Below are 18689 nucleotides of genomic sequence, written 5' to 3'. Positions count from 1 at the left end.
AAACTTTTAAAAAAGAAATGGTCTCTTTGCAACATATATGCCTCTTCCGGATCATCCAGTCAAAATAGTGCCAGTGAAAATAGTGAGCTTCCAAAATTTCAGTATTGTTTAGGAGACAAAAGGCGAGTGTGAAAAGATGTCAATGCTGATGTTCCTGCTATTCTGTGTATGTTTTTCATTCTAATACATACTGCAGTGTCTGCCTGCAGTGATGTTAGTTTCATCTTCTCCTTCAGGGCAGTCTGCAGCTCCATCACACACTTTCCCAACTGGAATGCAATGCCCTGATCCAGGGCAGGCCCACTCTCCTGGGTAGCATTCATGGTGACCACTTTCTATGGAAAAGAAAAACAAGAATAATGAAAAGTATATTTCAAATACTAAAATTTCTTCTCCAACAGCTTCCCAAGGCACCTCTATCCTTCAATAGCGAGTTTCCATTTCTTGCACACAGCTGGGAAAGACTATAAAAGAAACATTATTTATACTTACTTGTCATGCTTACTTTTACATTCAAACTACAATGCCAATGATACTTGGGTAGACAACATATGAATCTCGTTAGTTTTCTGTTTTGTTAGAAACAGCAACATCATTTAGCTTTAAATTAACCAGTACATTGGAAAGGGAACTATAGTTTTGTGCTTTCTAAACATGTAAATACTATCTGGATAACGAAAATCATGTTCATGATAGAAAAGGCCAATGAAAAAGAAATCTCATTCACACTTTCATTCATTAAAGCTTCTGTTTCTCACATGACAAATCTTGGCAGGATCTGAGTAAATTTCATTTTTAATCATTGGGGTTTGGTTATTAGAAGCCTCGTGTCTCTTAACAGATGATCTGAAAAATCTCCACAGGCAGAAGAACCAAAAGAAAATATAAAAGAGAATATATAAAATATATATATATATTGTTATATGCTAAACTTAAATATATAAAAGAAATATATATATATATTGCTATATGATCATACTCAGTACCACAATAATTCTCACACACAACAACAAAAATATTGCCGAAGTTAAAAAAAGAAATAAAAATGAAGGCAGAATTCTAAGGCTTTAAAAGAAATGAAAAGTATTTAGAACATCTTGACTGGTCCAAATTTCATTGATGCAGATTAGTGTCATCTTCCTCTGAAAATACCATTGGAAGTTAGCAATAATATTTACCACATCCTCTTTCATCTTCGTTGTCTTCACAATCATCATCTCCATCGCAAATCCAGCTCTGATGAATGCAACGGCCACTCGGGCAAGTGAAGAAGTTGCCTCTGCAAGTTGCATAAGCTACAGAAAGAAACATAAGAAAATCTAATTGCTCTAACCAGCTACTCATATACATTGCTTAAAACATTTAGGCAGTTCCATATTTTGTATGTACTGCAAACACTGCTGGTTTCTTCTCATTTAGGTATGAATTTCCTTTGGTTCATGCTGAAATTACGAGGATGAGAACGTAAGTGTAACTATATGTATTAAGAACTAGACTGTCACTCAGTCCAGCAAATTCAAACAGTAATGACATAGCCAGGAACCTAGCAGCAAAGACAAAGTCTATCAAAGTAGCGCTGCAATTTTCATCTTTCTGTACAGAAGAGTATTTGTAAACTATGATTAGCTTTTGATGGCTGTACAGTCAAGCAATCTGCTTCCTGCTATCTGCTTGAACCAGGTCTTAGTAAAACAGTTGGAGAAAGTGGGAAAAAAAAAGAAACATCATACTGCAAGAGTTTTCATCACTCCTATCTCCACAGTCATCATCATGGTCACAGACAAAGGCTTGCGGGATGCACTCTCCATTAGCACACTGGAACTGTGTACTGGTACATCCACGAGCTGAAAAAGATTTTAGCACAGAAACACAAAATCTGTTTAACTCCAAAAGAAGGTCTATAAAGCAAATTTGTTTGGGATCACTCTACACAGGGGACTTACTGCAATTAGCTTCATCAGAAGAATCTCTGCAATCAACTTTGCCATCACATCGCTGGCTTGCATTAAAGCACGCTCCATTTGCACATGATAACTGTTCACATCTTGGGTAGTCTAAAATAAAGAAATCCTTTCTATTAGCATGAAGTTAGATTATAATGAGTCATATCCACCTAGTGTCAACAGAATATCTTGGTTTAGAGGAAAAAGGGAATACAAAACTCCATAACTAGTAGTCCTATACTAGTAATCCATTTATACAGTATACTGTCTTCTCCAACAGATATTAAAGCATATCCTCAAGATGGATGTTACAAAAACTTGCAAGCAACAAGAGAAAAATCAAAGGTCTTTCCACAGTCCAAAAAGATCTGCAACCCAAACAGTTTACAATATGATAGAAAGAAATGGAACATAAAAGGAGAGCAAGCAGTGAAAATTAGTTTTATTTCTTTATACATCAGTATTAGAGTATCCCAATCTTAATAAAAGTATTTAGATAGCAAAGGATTTCCTGAAATTTACAGTTCCTATGTCCTCCTCTTGAGTTCTCAAACTCAGAGACCTCAGGTTTTAATGGTTTTGAACCAATTAAGCCAAGGATAATTATATTTCCATGTTCCATGAACAATGTTAGAAACGTTGCTTTTTATTACTTGCTTCCCCTTTCACAAAAGAAAAGAGATTCTGCAGAAATAATGGCTTTTTAGGTTTTGGATATTCTACTTATATAGATGACCTATATGCAAATGCAAGGGATTGTTTCAATGTTTCAAATTAAAACAAATTCTGACAACACTTATTCATACAAGCAGTCAGTGAGCTCAGTGGAAGTATCCAACAAATTAGGCATATGCACATGCTAGAGTTAAGTAGGAGAACACGAACTCATAGTTTATGTTGTTGCTATGTAGACAAAACTTATATTTTTCAGTTAAATGGCAAGTAAGAGAGCAAAGAAATGGTAATTTTAGAAATCAAATTTCTTGAACCTTTGTCTCTATATACAAGATAAATGAATTCGAGACGCAGAAGAGACAAAAAACATTTTTCATCTCTTAGATTTTCAGTCTGAATTCTTATGCCATTTTACTTTTCTAAGAGTTAATAAAGCAGATAGAGAAGGCTCTCACTTAGACACATTTTCATTCATATTTCATTGGATTCCTTGGAATCCAAAACATGGGTTATAAAATTGCTTCAAGCAGATATAAAGAAACCTGCAATTTTTCCAGATAGTGGCAAACTGCTTTTAAATGTTAAAATGAGAGGATAATTAGGTGTGTTCATGTCCACTACAGGTCCAGCCAGACTATCTCCCCAGCCGATTCCTTTACAGTTCGTTTGCTTTCACTGCAGTTAATGTAAGGTGGCAACCTGCACGTAGGAACAGTGCGTGCCTGAGCGAAGAACAGTAGTTACAGATTAGCAGGGTGCCAGCTACAGCATTGCTGCCTGTGGCCTTCTAGGGATAGTTCCCAGTCTTCCATTCTCAAAGTCTGACAATGCCAACATGCTCTCTAAGCATTCTTTGGTCCCACTTCTCAACCAGACAGTCACCTTTCTAATACATAATTTTCTTGCTCCAGTCAGGCTCAGATAAAACTCATAATGCTTTGGAAATAATGGGTTTGAACTGTTACTTCTGCCAACAGAAAGGACTAAAAAAAGGCCTGACGTGGGGCCAAGTTTTAAGTTCACCATGGAATTTATGCTTTTTCCCTGTCTGAAAGCAGAGAAGGCATCACAGGGAGGAACCATGAGGAGTTCTATGAGGCCAGCAGAACCAGCTACGGCAGTACACTGTATTATAGGGCAGATGGAAGAAAAGGAGGAGTACAAGGTATTTTCTATGAAGTAGAAAAGCTTCCATGGGATTTATAATGGATAGTTTTGTAATTTTCCTCACTTTTCTTCACATCCCACAGAAATACCTCCAGTGATGTTCCAAACTGTTTCCAATGGACTGATGTCAAGGAAATAAACAACTGAACCCATTGCCTTGCACTGCCTGTTTCTTCAAGAATGCCCAGGCAGACTAAGAATCTAGCCAGTAATAAGATTTTTCTCAAGCTTATATTAAACTCCCTTACAAGAAGAAAAACTTTGTCAAAATCTTCTCTCCAGCAGCAGGTCTGGAAATGCCCTCAGCCTAGCAAAATCTTTATTATATTATAAAGTTTAGTGTATTTTATAAACACAATCACTATTAAAAGATACCAAGAAGAGCCAAGATACTCTGGAAGTAAAGATGCTTTGAAGATACTTCAAAATATTCATTCTGACTGAATTGGTGTTTTACTAGAATATGAACAAATGCTTTTTTTCTCTTATTCTCTTTTCAAAACTGGTGTACAGATTCTTTATTTTAATTCTTTGAAAAGCCTGACAGAGGTTAATATAATTTTTAACTCTGTACAGGTAATCTAATTTCCAATCCCTTGTCAATAAACCAAGGTTAGTAAGTTATAGTTCTGATCACAGACTGCTCACTGATCTGAAAGATATTTTTCACTGCATCTGCACTGCAGATTGTACTCTTTGTACCTTATAGCATATTATTTTATTAAATTGGTTTTAATTATTTGGGGCATTAAGAATTAAGCTTCATTAAAATTGCCAAAGCGGTGAGCTGCACCAAAGGCTGTAGCCAATGCAATGCATGGTTCAGGAGCATCCGTGCCATCAGGACAGCTCCTCAGTACCTGGGTTAGTTTTATGTAAGGAGAAGTAGAAAAGGAAAAGAATCAAGGAAGAAATGCTGGCTTCTGTGAGGGCTCAATGCTGAGAGAATGAAGGAAGCCAAAATAGAACTTCATAACAATACTGGGATATCTGAAAGGAATGGCTGTCCTTGCAATTGTAAAAACCCCAGGACATAAACTCCCTTTCTTTCTCTCCAAAATTTAGAAGACAGGAGCCATGCGCTTAGTTCTTCTAGCCCTATCACCAAATGGGGACTTGGTAAAAGAAGAATCTGAACCTTGGCAGCAAGAGGGGAGAAATGGGACTAATTCCCTTAACAGAATGACCTGTACAATCCAGCTTAATGAACAGCTCTCCAGCAAATGAAGTTGGAAAGTGAGTATCACAACATTTTAAATTTAAGTGGAAAGGTCTTGCATCAGTCACTGCATTTGGGGCTTGCAAAACAAACATTTCCTAGCTTTTATTTTTATTTTTATTTAAACTAAGAATTCTCTATACACCCCTCATCCAAGATCAGTGCATTTGAGTATAAAATCCCACAGCCAAGCAAGAATTGATAACACACAGAGAAATTGATCCTACTGTCTCTGTTATAGGGAGCATATGGAAAAAGTGTCAGTGCTCTGGGACTGACTTGAAGGGGTTGCCTTCCAGGCAATGGAACTTTATTTTCTTTCTACATTGGCGACAAATGGACCAGAAAGAGTGAAAAGGAAGGATTAGGTTCTGAGTTAAAAGGACAACAAGGTAGCTAGTTTGCACCTAAGGAGGTCTGGGATTACACTGTACAAGAAAGTGAAAGGGGACAATGTGAACACAACATTAAAAGAAAAGTGAAGGGACAAAAAAAAATATAAACACTGTTTTATTTCACCTTGTTTTGAATGGTCAATAGCCTCCAAAATAAACACTGTTTCCTTTACCTTCGCCTCCCAAAAACCTGCGGCTAACTTTCCAGAAAACTAAAAAGAAGAAATGTAGTCATGACAATTCCTAGAAGATAATATGACCTTAGTGAAAACAGGGGGAATGTTTTTCACCCATGTTCATTGCAATGCTCTGAAAGAAAGGGAGCTCTTCTTTCTCTCCCCTCCCCTCAGGCTTTTTTTTAACCAAAATACTTCTACACAATCTGTCTCCCTGATGCATGCCAACACTTCTGTTGCAAAACATAAATAACTGGCAAACACCAGCACAAATGGCAGATGAAGCACCTTGCTCCTTGTAACTGTTTTGAAGCAACACTTGTGAACATATTTAATGGCATCTTTCAATGGACACATGGAAGATGTTTGAAACCTATGTCACAGGGATTGCTAAACCTCCATAATTTTGCACTCTGCCTAACACTTCTGTTCTGCAAACTGGAAATAAATCCATACAAAAACAGCAAGAAGAAATAGTTGCAACTAGTATTTGATTCAGCACAAGCTGATTTCTCTCATAGTCAGCAGTGCAAGCTACTATAACCCTAACCCATGTTACAAGCAGTAGAAATAAAAGGAAAAGAAAAAAGGCAATTTCCTACTAACAAGTGTCTTTTATTGCAACATGTAAAAACATTTTACAAAAAAAAAAGTTAATTAAAACTCTTTGGTTCACTGCCATGAGTCACCACCTCACAGTGGTCAAAGCACTGCCCAGACAGCTCACAGCCTACCAGACACCAGGAGGGAGACTTTCTCCAAGCCTAAGAGTCCTATGAGCTGCATGATACCAGGCAGTGTTCATAGCAGAGATGCTTTCAGAGCTGGCAGAGAGACCAGACCCTCATTCCTGGCCTTAATTCCTGATTTTGATCCCTGAGACTCTAGTCTTTGGCTGCCTGCCTTAGATTGCTCCAGTTTTGCTACTTCCCTGTCCCAAACTCTTCCTGGCAGAGATATTTCCTTCAGCCTGAACTTCTCCCTCATCCTATAGCTGCTAGATGTAATTTGTCCAACACCCAGAATACTAGTCTCTGACTATGGCCTTTTTCTACTTTCTTGGACTACATCCCTTATGATCTCCTCAGTTCTTGATCTCTGTTCACTTTCACCATGGTCTCTGCAAATTAATCCCAGACCTGGTTGCCCACTTCCTGACCACAACAGCTATTTAGCATAGCAAACAAGAGGCAGGAATTCACAGGTTAGGCAGCTGACCTATGGCAGCAGCTCAACATCAAAATTAGAATCAAATATCCAGTGTATCTTGGAAAACGCTCAGCCCACTAGCTTTGAACAACATGTCTTTAAAGTACTGTCCTTTTCTCCTTCACAGCTTCAGTGCAGTGCTCAGCTACCAGAGCAGTATTCAGAAAGGTTGCTCTGTCACAGCAAAGCAAAATGGACGCTGCTGGGATTTTCATTTCTCAGCTATGAAGCTGAGGCAGGAGAGAGAATTCTATTTTAACTGAAAGAAATAAAGTATGTAACAATAAAATTGCCTGCCTACTCCCAAAAAGTGCTTGCTACCCCAAATAATCTGCCATTCCATTCTGTTTCTAAAGTTTTAAAATTAAAGCATTTACTAGCTGCTGACCATTCAAAAAGCTAGAAAACAGCCTGATATGTGTATTCAAAAAAACCTAAAAGACATAATTTTATGAAATCAAAACAGCTTCAGTGCACTCATTGTATGACCTGTAGCTGAAGCATTTGTTCTGATGTTTATCTTAGTCTCTGCATGGGCAGATTTCCCTTGCTGTTAATCCCATTAGCAATAAAATGGACTAAGGCTCTGAATTCCTTTGTTCTGGCTTTTTACATGTTTAATTGCAGACTTACTTTAGATTGGTGACATTTTACATTTGACTACTTTCTTATATAATGTAATTTATTCAGGAATAAAACTATATCTTCTTTACAATCTAAATCTGATTTCTGACAGATGAGTGAGTGCAAAGCATAAGTAAAGAGACCTAAGTTTCCATTTTGTTATGCTCCATGAAACACCAGAATCAATTATAAATAGCTTTATTCTTCTGTTGCTCATGGATGTTTCACTTTCATTAATGAAAGCTTTTAGTTCAAATTAAATAAGGGGAATTTAGTGACAAAGAAAAAGGCCAAAATAGCACTATTCCTCTCACATTTGTTTATATCAGATAATGTGGAAAAGGAAATACATTAAACACTGGGGGAAATGAACATTCAAAGCAAGTTTTAGAATCTGCTCCAAAACTAATATGCTAGTACACTAATACTATAACTATTAACTATACAGATTTTAATCATAAAATCCCCAATTTGTAAATTTTATTTTATGGCTTCTGTTGAAAGTTCCAGGCCTTGCAAAGACAAAATAAAAGGGAAAAAAGGGAATAAAAGGGAATAAAATTAAGCAGCCTTCCTCAAGAGTCTTGTCATTACATTCTTCTTGGATCCTCTTGCCTTCAGCACTGTCGCATTTCTTTAAACTAGTCTAACTGCTTTCAAGGTTCCAAGTCACAGTCATTCTTCTGTCTCAGAGGGACTGTCAGCACATATTCTAATAAACCAGAGTGGAGGCTGTTGAATGACAGGAGGCAGTCCCTCTCCTTTGGGCTAATATGCTGCCCCCACAACAGTCATGGGGCCCATTTGCTGATGCAGCAATGACTGCCTTTCCCCCACAGCAGTGGAGTGCTACTGTTAATGTATCTAGAGGGCCCTTTCCTAACTGCCTTTTTAATTTACCTAGCTGAGAATGTGTAACATGAAATAAAATGTGTACTTCAATTTTCAAACACCACAGCAGCTTCTAGTTTGAAAAAAGACTTTTAAGTATCATGCTTAGGACTCCACTCCAGATTGACACAGATTTTCTGCATTATAATAATCACACCATGGCACCTGGCTGTTCCATACTGTATTAAATGACTACTCACAGGTATCTCAGAGATGCTCAGCAGTTCCAGTTCTTTAATTCACAGATAATACATTTTTAAAACAGATATCTTTTCTTCAGGATTTTTTCATGTGTAACAGATTTACCAAATTAAGTTTTCAACTTAATTTCTTACTCTAAACTTTAAGAGAAAAAAATGCTAGTCTACAGAAGATATTCTTCCAGCAATGAGATGGGGTACTTTGGATCTTGGCTTTTAGCCATTTGTATTGGTGACCAGAAGTGACTATGGATCTATCACATGAAAAATTCCAAGCTGGACGACTTAACAACATTTTATTCCAGAATATCATATAGTCCTAAATACCTTTTCATTCTACACAGGGACAATTTCAGCCATTTGTGAGTTAAGGATAAACCACATTAGCAGTCAGATGACCATACAGTCTTCCTTTACACAGCATAGGCATACGCCCTTTTTTCCCCCAAGCATAGCATTAACCAAATTTAATTTCTTGCTTCTTTGTCCATCCATTACCACCCTAGCCTCTTCCCCCACCTCCTGCCCTGGGCCTGGTCCTAAGTGGAGTTTCCAGTTATGTCTGTTTCCCAAAGGCACGCTACCTTCTAACAGCTGGAATAGCAGCTGAGATGTTAGAAGTCACTCAGGATGTGTGAAGCCTTTCCTTAAGACTAACAATGAACAGACATGTCTGTTACACAGTTGGGGAGGTATTAGACAAAAGCATTCCTGAAAAACATGGTCTCTATTCTGTGGCCAGCTTTCCTTTCCATCAATATTCAACCTAGGCCAGAATTTAGGGAGACTGTCACCAGACAGGCAGCCCCAACTCTGGGGAAGGTAGAGAGAAAAAAACTACTTGTCCATCTGCATTTTGGTGATGGACAATATAAACAACTCATCTGAGTACAATATGACTAAATCATCTCCACAAGAAGCTGCAGTCTAGAATAAAATGCTTTTGAAGATATCAAATCTCCTCAAATAAGTCATTTGGGGTCAAATTTTGCTTTTCTGTACAGGCTATAACTACTACTGATTTTAAAAGTATGCAAAAACAACTTGGAAAACTTCAGCAAAGTTAGCTCCGAGTGTCTCAAAGCCATAAGACAACTAAACATGGTTGCCTTTGTACTGTGCAATATTAATTATCTTTCAGACAATGAGAAACAATATGATCTGATCCTGTGCTGACAGCTTGCACTTGAGTTCTGTGGCAACAGATCTGTATCAGAACATCAGCTCTAATACACAGAAGAATCTGAAATGAAACTCTTGTAACAAAAAGCATATTGTGGTCATCCTGTCTATCAACAAGCCCTTTAATCTTACAAATGTATTAAAATGCCCCAGAGAGATGAGATGAAAGCAGATCTCGTGCTAGGGGTGAACACTCACGGCAGCCTCTCTCATCCGTCCCGTCGGAGCAGTCCTGCACGCGGTCGCACCGGTACGCGCCCGGCACGCACTGGCCATCGGAGCACGTGAACTGCTGACTCGAGCACGTCCTCCCCGCTGCAACAAACAGGCACATGTCAGTCCTTCCTGGCAAACAGGGCTTCTTATCAGGAAAAATATTCTCCTTCCTCTTTACCTACTTCATCTTTCTCATAAATATCGGTGTAACGCTTTCTCCCCCTGTATCTTGGTGTACTCAAGAGGATTAAAGAACACTTGACAAGCACACACCACAGCATAGCTCTGGAGGGCTCCTGCAGACTGCAAGGTCACTGCTTTTCTCCACTGAAGAACTGACCTAGGTTAAAAGTACCTCCCTATAATTATTTTGCCTAAAACATTAAATTATCAATTCTCACTGATTTAAAGTTTTCTATAATTGTATTTACTGGGTCAAAATCTGTCAGTAGGTCCAAGCTATCAGTCAACTGGAATGTCACAATGTAAACACAGCAGTGTTGGAGGTAAGGCACTGCTTTCTAATACAGCCAGGGCCTCAGCAGTCAGGAATAGTTTGCATATATAACTAATGGAGGATTGAGAATGATTATGTCTCTTCTCTTGACAGCTGTCAGGAAAAAGCAATCACATAAAACTGTTCACTTCTACTTTGACTCCACTACAGCTGAATTACACTTCCAGTTCTTAGGCAAACTAACACGAATCTGTGAAGATACAGTTGAAGGACAGGCTTACTACTAACTTTCTCTTCCCTCTGCCCCTGCACATTTGTTTCTTTCAAACTCATGTTGTTTCTCAACACCATTCCAGTCTATACATTGGCATCTTGTTATCTGCTGCTCTGCAGGGGCATTCTCTGCTGCCTTCTGTCAGCAGAGTTCCTAAAATAAGATCAGCTACTGGGATACTAGTGTCATGAGGACAAACAAGAGCACGACAGTCAAGTAAAACAATTTTCTGCATTTATGACTTCCAGAGCTGTCAGACAGATTTCCCAAGAAAAAGTTTTAATATTTCAAGGTGAAAAATCTCCTCTAGCTTTCCCAAACACTGAGAGAAAAAATCCCTTTAGAACAACATGGACAAATACCAGGAGATGACTCAAAAATGGCAGCAGCACAGTGCCACTGTGTAGATACTGACATTCATGATTAACCAGTACATGGTGAACAATGTTACAGTGACCCAGTTCCAAGGTCAAACTCAGAGCTTTTGCTCATTTTGCATTTTGTATCTACAGATTCTTTAGTTAAAACATAACCAGAAGTTCTGCTGACTCCTTCTCAGAGGAAGAGGGAAGCAAAAGGGAGTTATCTATCATTCAAAAATTTCCATCCCCAGTGGATTAATATGGGATCAAGATACAAATCAAAAAGCAAGTCTGTGAGCAAAATCCTTCCAAAATAAACATTTTAACCTCCCCAGGGGTTGGTGAGTAGCTCCAGAGCTGTTCAGTTCAAAGAAGTTATCAAAAAATTATACACACAATCAAAATGAAAATAAATTAATCTTATCTTCATCACTTAGAGTAAGTTCTAATACTAGAAAGGGCAGAAAAACCATCCTTCAGAACACTACATTTGTTCTCTTGTCTTATGCAATAATGCGGAGAATGTAATTTGGTGCAGTAATCAGCTCAATTCACTGTTCACCACTTTGGCATGTACTTATAGCCCTTCAAATGCTTAGTCATGAAATTCTAAGCCAGAGTAACATATTTTATTTGTCTATCAATACTAAGAAAAGAGCAAAGCCTATGGCTGTGGCAGTTAGGCTGTTAAACTATTTTCTTGACCTAAACTGTACAGAGAACGCTAAACACTTTACTTGAAAACAGCAATTCAGACATGAATAATACACTGTTTAGCACACTTAAAGTGAAATACTAATCAGAATTATGTTCTAAGTTTAAGCTGTCCAAATGATAATGAAAGACTAGACTCCCATCAGACACCAAGACCATAGATATTTCTCCCCTCTGAGTGTGAAGAAAGAATGGCTCTGTTAATTCTAAATAATAATGCTACCAATAGCATTGCTAAAACTAATGCAGTACTGGCCAATGTTTGCTGATTATTGATAATTCATCCTGTTTTATATACAAATATATTTCAAAGTCATCTAAAAATAATTAAATTTTGATTATAGATAGTTCTGAGATGCCACTGTGAATTTTGCTAGCCAATGGATAGAGCACATAAAGAAATATTTGTATTTAACCAATTTTTTAATGGTGAAAATTAGTAAACTTTTTATTAAGTATAAAACTAGTATACACTTTATATTTTTTCTCTTTTTAACTAAAAGAAGCATGAGTAATTTTCAGATTTCAAAACCTGGAGATATCTTTTTAGACATATTTTCTGTATTTTATCTACTTCAGAATACTTTATTTCTAGAAATACCACAGAGAGGCTTCTGTACTTACAGAGGGCTTGTTTCTCTATATTGTCAATATACTGCCAGTAAATTACATTATTTCACAAAGCTGGTATAACACTGGAAGTTAAAATACTCACGGCATTGTTGGTGTTCATCTGAGCCATCTTCACAATCCTCCTCATCATCACAAACCCATGACTGTGGAATACATTCCCCATCAGTGTGACACTGAAATTGATTTCCTTCACAGGTAGGTTGTGCTAGTGTAAGCAATGAAAAAAACTGTCATTTCACAGACATCTGTGAAAGCACTTTCAAAGATAATAACATAAGGGAAAAGAAGGTCTAAGATTCGAGTGTCAATGAATTGTAACTTCCATGAAACACATGACGCATTTAACAGATCAAAGAAAATGGACCGACCAGAGAGGTGAAAGTGGACCAGCAAAAGGATGCTCAAAGGCAAAATTCAGCTCAGTAAACTCCTGTATAGACTCTTCAGCCTTATATCCTCTCCTGGAGACACAAACTCCTCTAGAAGGAGACCCCAAAAGAGGCAGAGACCTTTTTTTTCACTGTTGTATAGTCACAGTAGCTTCCCCAGTCTCACAGGAGGTTGGTTCAACTGCTCTCACCCCACCTCTGTTGCTTTATCCCTGTAAGAACATGATCTCCCAAAACAAGCTCACAATTCTTCCCTGTGAATTCATGAGGCAAAAGTGAGGGTCAGAGCAGAACAAGCTGAATCCTGTTGTTCCAGCTCCACTCTGTACTCTTCAAATAGACAAACAACAGGGAACCATCAAAGAGAAAGATCAAAATAAGGGTTTGAAACTATGTCACAGCTCACTCCATCCCTAGTTAATACTCCAGGAAGAATCTCTAGTACAACACAGTCCAGTAAACAGGACTCTGGCCTTGATCATCTCTGTTCTCAGGATTATGTTTCTGCAGAAATACAAGGTCAACTTTGTGCTCATGGGATGATATGCAAGCACAAATATCAATTTAACCAAAGTGTGAGGGAGAAAATTAAAGCAAGTTGTAGATTTAGAGTTGAAAAGTACAAAATAACATCAGTAGTAAACTAATTAGAGGGATAAAATTGATCACATACTACAGACACGTACTTCATGCATACTTTTTCCTGCTTCAACAACCAAAGAATAATATTTTAGTATGATTTGAACCTCAGACCAGTTTTAAACAATCTTGTTAGCCACTCATGTGCCCCACTACCTATGGTACATTAACATATTGTTTTTAAAGGACAACTAACTCAAAAAAATGAAGTTTAATTTTAATTACTGCTGTGGGACAACACCATTTTGTTTTGCCAGTTTAGAGGCATCTTCACCCAGGACTACACAAGATTTTTTTGGACCTCAAGCAACAAATCAGACTGCCTAGCCATGTCAATGGCCTCCAATTATTACATGGGTCAAGCAGCAAAAAAATAACAGGGTAAAAAGAATAGATATGAATTAGTCTCACTCCCTATCAGCTGAAGGGCAAAAATTGGCCTAATCTGTAAGTGGACTGATGATTGCACCAATCCATGAGACTCAAAGAACTAGAAAAGGTAAAATACCAGCAAATTCCCAAAAACAGACTGTGGAGGGCAATTCTTCATTTTCACAACTTTTCCATTCAGAGAATCTTAGTGCATGGATATTACAGATCATGTGAATAAAATTGTTGCCCGTGAGATGCTGACACAGCACAATCAACTCTAGACAATTAAACATTACTCTAGTTTGGGCACAGTAGGTACAGTTAGTTGTCCAGAGTCTGAAAAATCCAAAGATTTTGAGTACAAGTGATGCTGGTGGTAGCTGTATATACATCCAATATTCAGGATTACTACAGTAACAAAATACAATTAATTTCTACATCTACTTAGAACATTAGTCATAATATGAAACTGCATTATTGGGCAGTCAGATTTTTAAGAAAAGGTTAAAGTCATGTTAGAAGCTGAGCACTACTTGATTTTCTGTGTACCAAAGCCAAACGAGCTCATGGAATATGACTCAAATAGATTCTGGAGCATCTCATGACAACTCCCAATTCAATATTCACTCTTGTGCCATAGGTACAGTTGAGCACACTGGAATCTCCCATTTCTGGGATTACAAAGGAGCTGCTCTGTATGGTGTCACTTACGGCAGCCAGCTTCATCTGTGTCATCCGAGCAGTCTCTGGCCCCATCACACCTCCAGTCTGCGGGGATGCAGCGACCGTCGCCACAGCGGAACTGCCCCCGCTCACATCCTGCACCAAAACACCGAACACACAGCTCAGCAGGACAGTCACATAAACACACCGTGACACTCAGCAAGAACTCTGGTTTATCCACTGCCTTGCAGCATGGAGATTAAATGATGATATGAAAAATAATAGAAAACATACTACAAAAATATTTAAATATATATATGAGTTCTACATACCCAGTCAAACAAACAAAAAAAAGCAAAGAATCATCTTCAACTATTACAGAAATCTCAAACTAAACTGCTAGAAAATTCCAATAATTTTAGTGTTTGTATATTATACAAACAAAACAAAAATAGTTATAAAAAAGGAAAAAATAACCAAAACAAGTCTCAGAGTACATACACTACAGAAACCTATTTAGCAGGAATGTATCAATTTTAAATTCCCAAGCAGTATAGACTTTAAATAAAGGTGGGACATCATTTTCCACATTATATCTAAGGGCTAAATATGCTAAACATTAGTGCTCTCCCAAGTGTATGAGGATTTAAAAACATACAATAATAATTCCCTTAGCTGATGTGGAAATCTTGTTTCAGTGGTAATTGCTTGAAAGCATAGAAAAATCTCAGTTTTGTTTTGCTTTTTAATAATGCCCTCATACTTAAAATATTTCCTCTGAAGTACAGGAAAGCATGTCTTGAGTCAAGATTTGAATAGCAAATAATGTTTTAAAAAATTAACATTTCAGACATTTATGGCTGATCAAAAGCTATCCTGCTGTCATTCTCTCCTGCTTGATCTACTAAGGATTAAGAGCTGATAAAGAAGCATTCATTCCCAGGTGCAAATGCAGCTGGATCAGTCCTTTATTAGAGTCAACTAATGAAATCTCCAGTCTATAGGAAAGAGAAAAGGCCCTGTTTATGGCCTTTCCTTGTGACTACAGCCTCATAAAAAGGGAGTGAACAGTTTTATAGATCCTCAAAACAATAAGCTACAACATAATTAGGTTCAAGAGAGTTCTGTTTCATGTTAATCTGTTGTCAGCACCTCAGAGAGGGGAACACTGAAAAAACCTGAAGTAGTAGCAAAATCCAAATCTGAAAAAAAAAATCCCATTTCCTGATTAAATTAATAACCACATAATAAAATCACATCTTTCAATTCTTTTGAGTGATCTGTCCAGAGAAGATAACCTCAGTATACATAAAGCACAACCACCTATTTTCTGAATTTATGATGACATAAATAACACGCTACCTAACTTTCATGTAAAACCAGGCATATCAACACTGTCACATAAACACAGTTAAGTGATGTATTCCTCAGGGATATAGGCAAGCTCCTTTATGCAAGGAATGTTCAAATCTGATTGTCTGTTAGTGACACCCTGATTTATAATGTATCCTGCAAATGGTCAAAAATTTCACTTGGATAAATGGTGGTACGGAGTGGTACAGGAGTATGTTCACCCAAATACCTTCTATAGACTAATGCATGATGGTGGTTGGTGGTGCAGGTCTGGGGTTGGTGGTGCAGGTCTCTTATCAACTACCTTTAAAACACAACAACCTCCCTTGCAAAAATGCCCTGAAGGAATGTACAAGTTCACTCTGGAATCCCAGGCCCTCTCCCTGAATTTTGCCCTGCAAAGCAACATTTTCATATGAGATTAGCAGTTAAAGCTCTAAAAACACAACATATAACCCACCATTTATCAATTGCAATTGCTATGCAAAAAAATTACCAAATCTTCTTGTATAGTTAGTTTATTATGGCTATTTAAAGTTACTTACTTAAAAAGGAAGTTACAATATAGAATCAAATCTGCATCCCCATAAAAATCCCCAGGATTTTTAATGAAACATTCTTATAAACAAGCAATATGAGCTACTTGCATATTATTTCTAAATAATAACTAGCTAAAAAAAAATTAAGCACTATGTACAACAATCATTTATTCTGCCTATCTTGTATTAAGTTCTTATAGTTAACCATACCCTTATAGTGATTAAAATGAGGTGATAATACTGATAAACCTTTTTAAAAGCAGTATAAACACAGCAGTCTTTGTACAGTACCAGAAACGGTAACTGAATATTAACAGACAACCTGCAAGTCACATAGTTCTGTTACTCTCTATAATACTTCTCAGAATTACGATTTAAGATGCTCACACCTCTACACAGTAAGCACCATATCCATGTTTATTTATACAATTCTTCAGCAGACCTGTTACAATTCAGTTAATTATGGCATTAAGCTTCACAATGTTATCTGCTGTGCTCACTTATAACCGAAGGCAAAGAGCTCTGAAACACCTACAAATGTTATGAAAGACTAATACTTCAGTTATTACTGTTTTATATTATCTTTAGAACAAAGAAAATTACCTAGCAGATAATTATGTTAATTCATTTTAAAAACCAGTATTTGAAAATCAGTAATATGAAAGAAGTAAAAGTGATCTGCAGTATTGAGGGCACTTCTCACAGAGGTTCTAAAAAGCTAGTGTTTCATCTGTGAGCAAAAACAATTCTAACTTTGATAAAGGAGAAAGTAATCAGGGGAAAAATACATGATTACAAAGTTATTGCTACAAATACCCAGGAGAAAGAACTAGAATGAAAGAAAAATAACCATGTCAGTAATAACCAGATTTGGTATATTCTATGCAACATGAGCCTGCAGCACCTGGGTTTCAGCAAGAGTAGGGAATGTCAGAAAAAAAGGGGCATTCACTTGTTTATTGATATTATTTGAAGCTTCAAGTCACTGAAGAATTAGTAATCAGTAGTTTTATGGAAGGTTTTCCTTTCAATAAATTTTTGTGTTTTGTTTAAACGGTAAAGTAGCTCATTAATCTGTCAGAAATTACAAAATAATTATACTAATGAACTAATTTCCACAGAAATTCAGATTTACTCTGTCAAATGTTGATAGGAAGGAAATAACCACTGAGTTTAAAAATGACCAATAAAGTAATCAGTATTCATTTTCATGTTTAAAATTTGCTAATAGAACAGAATTTGGGTGACTTTTGAAAGTTCAAGTTCCAGAAATTATTGAATTTTTGGTGTTGCTCTACTAACTACTATAATTCAGTTTCAGTCTTCTGACTATGATTAAAGCACTACTAAAATATGGGCTAAAAAATGCATGGCAGATCTTAGGAATCACATCAGAACATATATACATAAAGAAGAATCTCTCGTCATTAACAAAAATAATTTTGAAAGGAAAAATTGGTTTCAAATGCTCAATATTAAGGAAAACACCAAAGAAATAACAAATATATGATATTGGCTTTAATATAAACCAGTCTGATACTAAAATTGCAAAGCAAAGATCAGAAGCATTACTGGAAAAATGTAGATCAAAGTACTGTTTCTAAACTTCTTGTTATACTTACTATCTCGGTTCTTCATGCTAAATTGGTCACTGGAATTTATACTGTTCTCTGTGTCTGGGATTCTCTTGCAAGAGACTCTCAGTGGATGTTTCAGATTCAGAATTTGCCCAGATAAAACAAGAAGGCTTATGTTACTAGCTCTGGAAAAGCTGCTGGCAGAAAGGTTTTGTCAGGTAGTCATTTTCCCCTGGAACAGACCAACATACTAGTGACTTTATCAGACAAAAGATTGAGCTAATTACTAACTAAACACTTTTAATTTATTAAAAATAAGTGCATCTTCTACCACTATTCACCTTATTTTTCTGCAACAATTGTTGCCTGCATATGAATGAAGTACCCTATGGTAAACCACTGCCAAAGGCAAACCCCACTGCCATCGGGACGGTACTCAACATTCACACCACTAATGAATGTTACTCGATGTCACATGAAGGCACAGGGAATTCCAGCAGAAGAGAGAGAAGTTAATAGCGTCACACATTTCTCAGTGCAATGCTTTAACCCATAGGGCCACAGTCTCCAACAGGAAGGCATTCCCCTACACACTCTCAACCTCCACTGGGCTTCATTTCATGTAGAAATATTTTATTTCAGAATTAAAGCTAAAATTCAATCCTTTTGTATTTTTTTGCCCCAACATTAAAACCAGAATGCTATGTTTGGCTTATAACAGAACCAAAACAGCCTTACTCTTCACCCCTCTGTGTTACTTTTGACTCCTTGCAGTACCTCCCTGAACAGTTCTAGTCTTGTGTATTATTTTCATAGATTT

General features: G+C 37.0%; 1 protein-coding gene across 1 annotated transcript in view; it reads right to left on the bottom strand.

Annotated features, from left to right (window-relative positions):
* Nucleotides 1–18689, bottom strand: part of LRP2 (LDL receptor related protein 2) — a 110489-nt gene that overhangs the window by 80831 nt on the left and 10969 nt on the right. Inside the window, exons 2-8 of the mRNA XM_058809952.1 lie at nt 14449–14556; nt 12420–12542; nt 9880–9996; nt 1944–2054; nt 1731–1844; nt 1179–1295; nt 192–335 (exon numbers count right to left, since the gene is read on the bottom strand). Of these exons, the coding sequence (XP_058665935.1) occupies nt 192–335; nt 1179–1295; nt 1731–1844; nt 1944–2054; nt 9880–9996; nt 12420–12542; nt 14449–14556 (834 nt within the window). The remainder of the gene's footprint in view (nt 1–191; nt 336–1178; nt 1296–1730; nt 1845–1943; nt 2055–9879; nt 9997–12419; nt 12543–14448; nt 14557–18689) is intronic.

The sequence above is a fragment of the Ammospiza caudacuta genome, chromosome 8, assembly GCF_027887145.1.
Source record: "Ammospiza caudacuta isolate bAmmCau1 chromosome 8, bAmmCau1.pri, whole genome shotgun sequence".
In the NCBI taxonomy this organism is placed as follows: domain Eukaryota; kingdom Metazoa; phylum Chordata; class Aves; order Passeriformes; family Passerellidae; genus Ammospiza; species Ammospiza caudacuta.
This window is presented reverse-complemented; position numbering and strand designations above follow the sequence as displayed.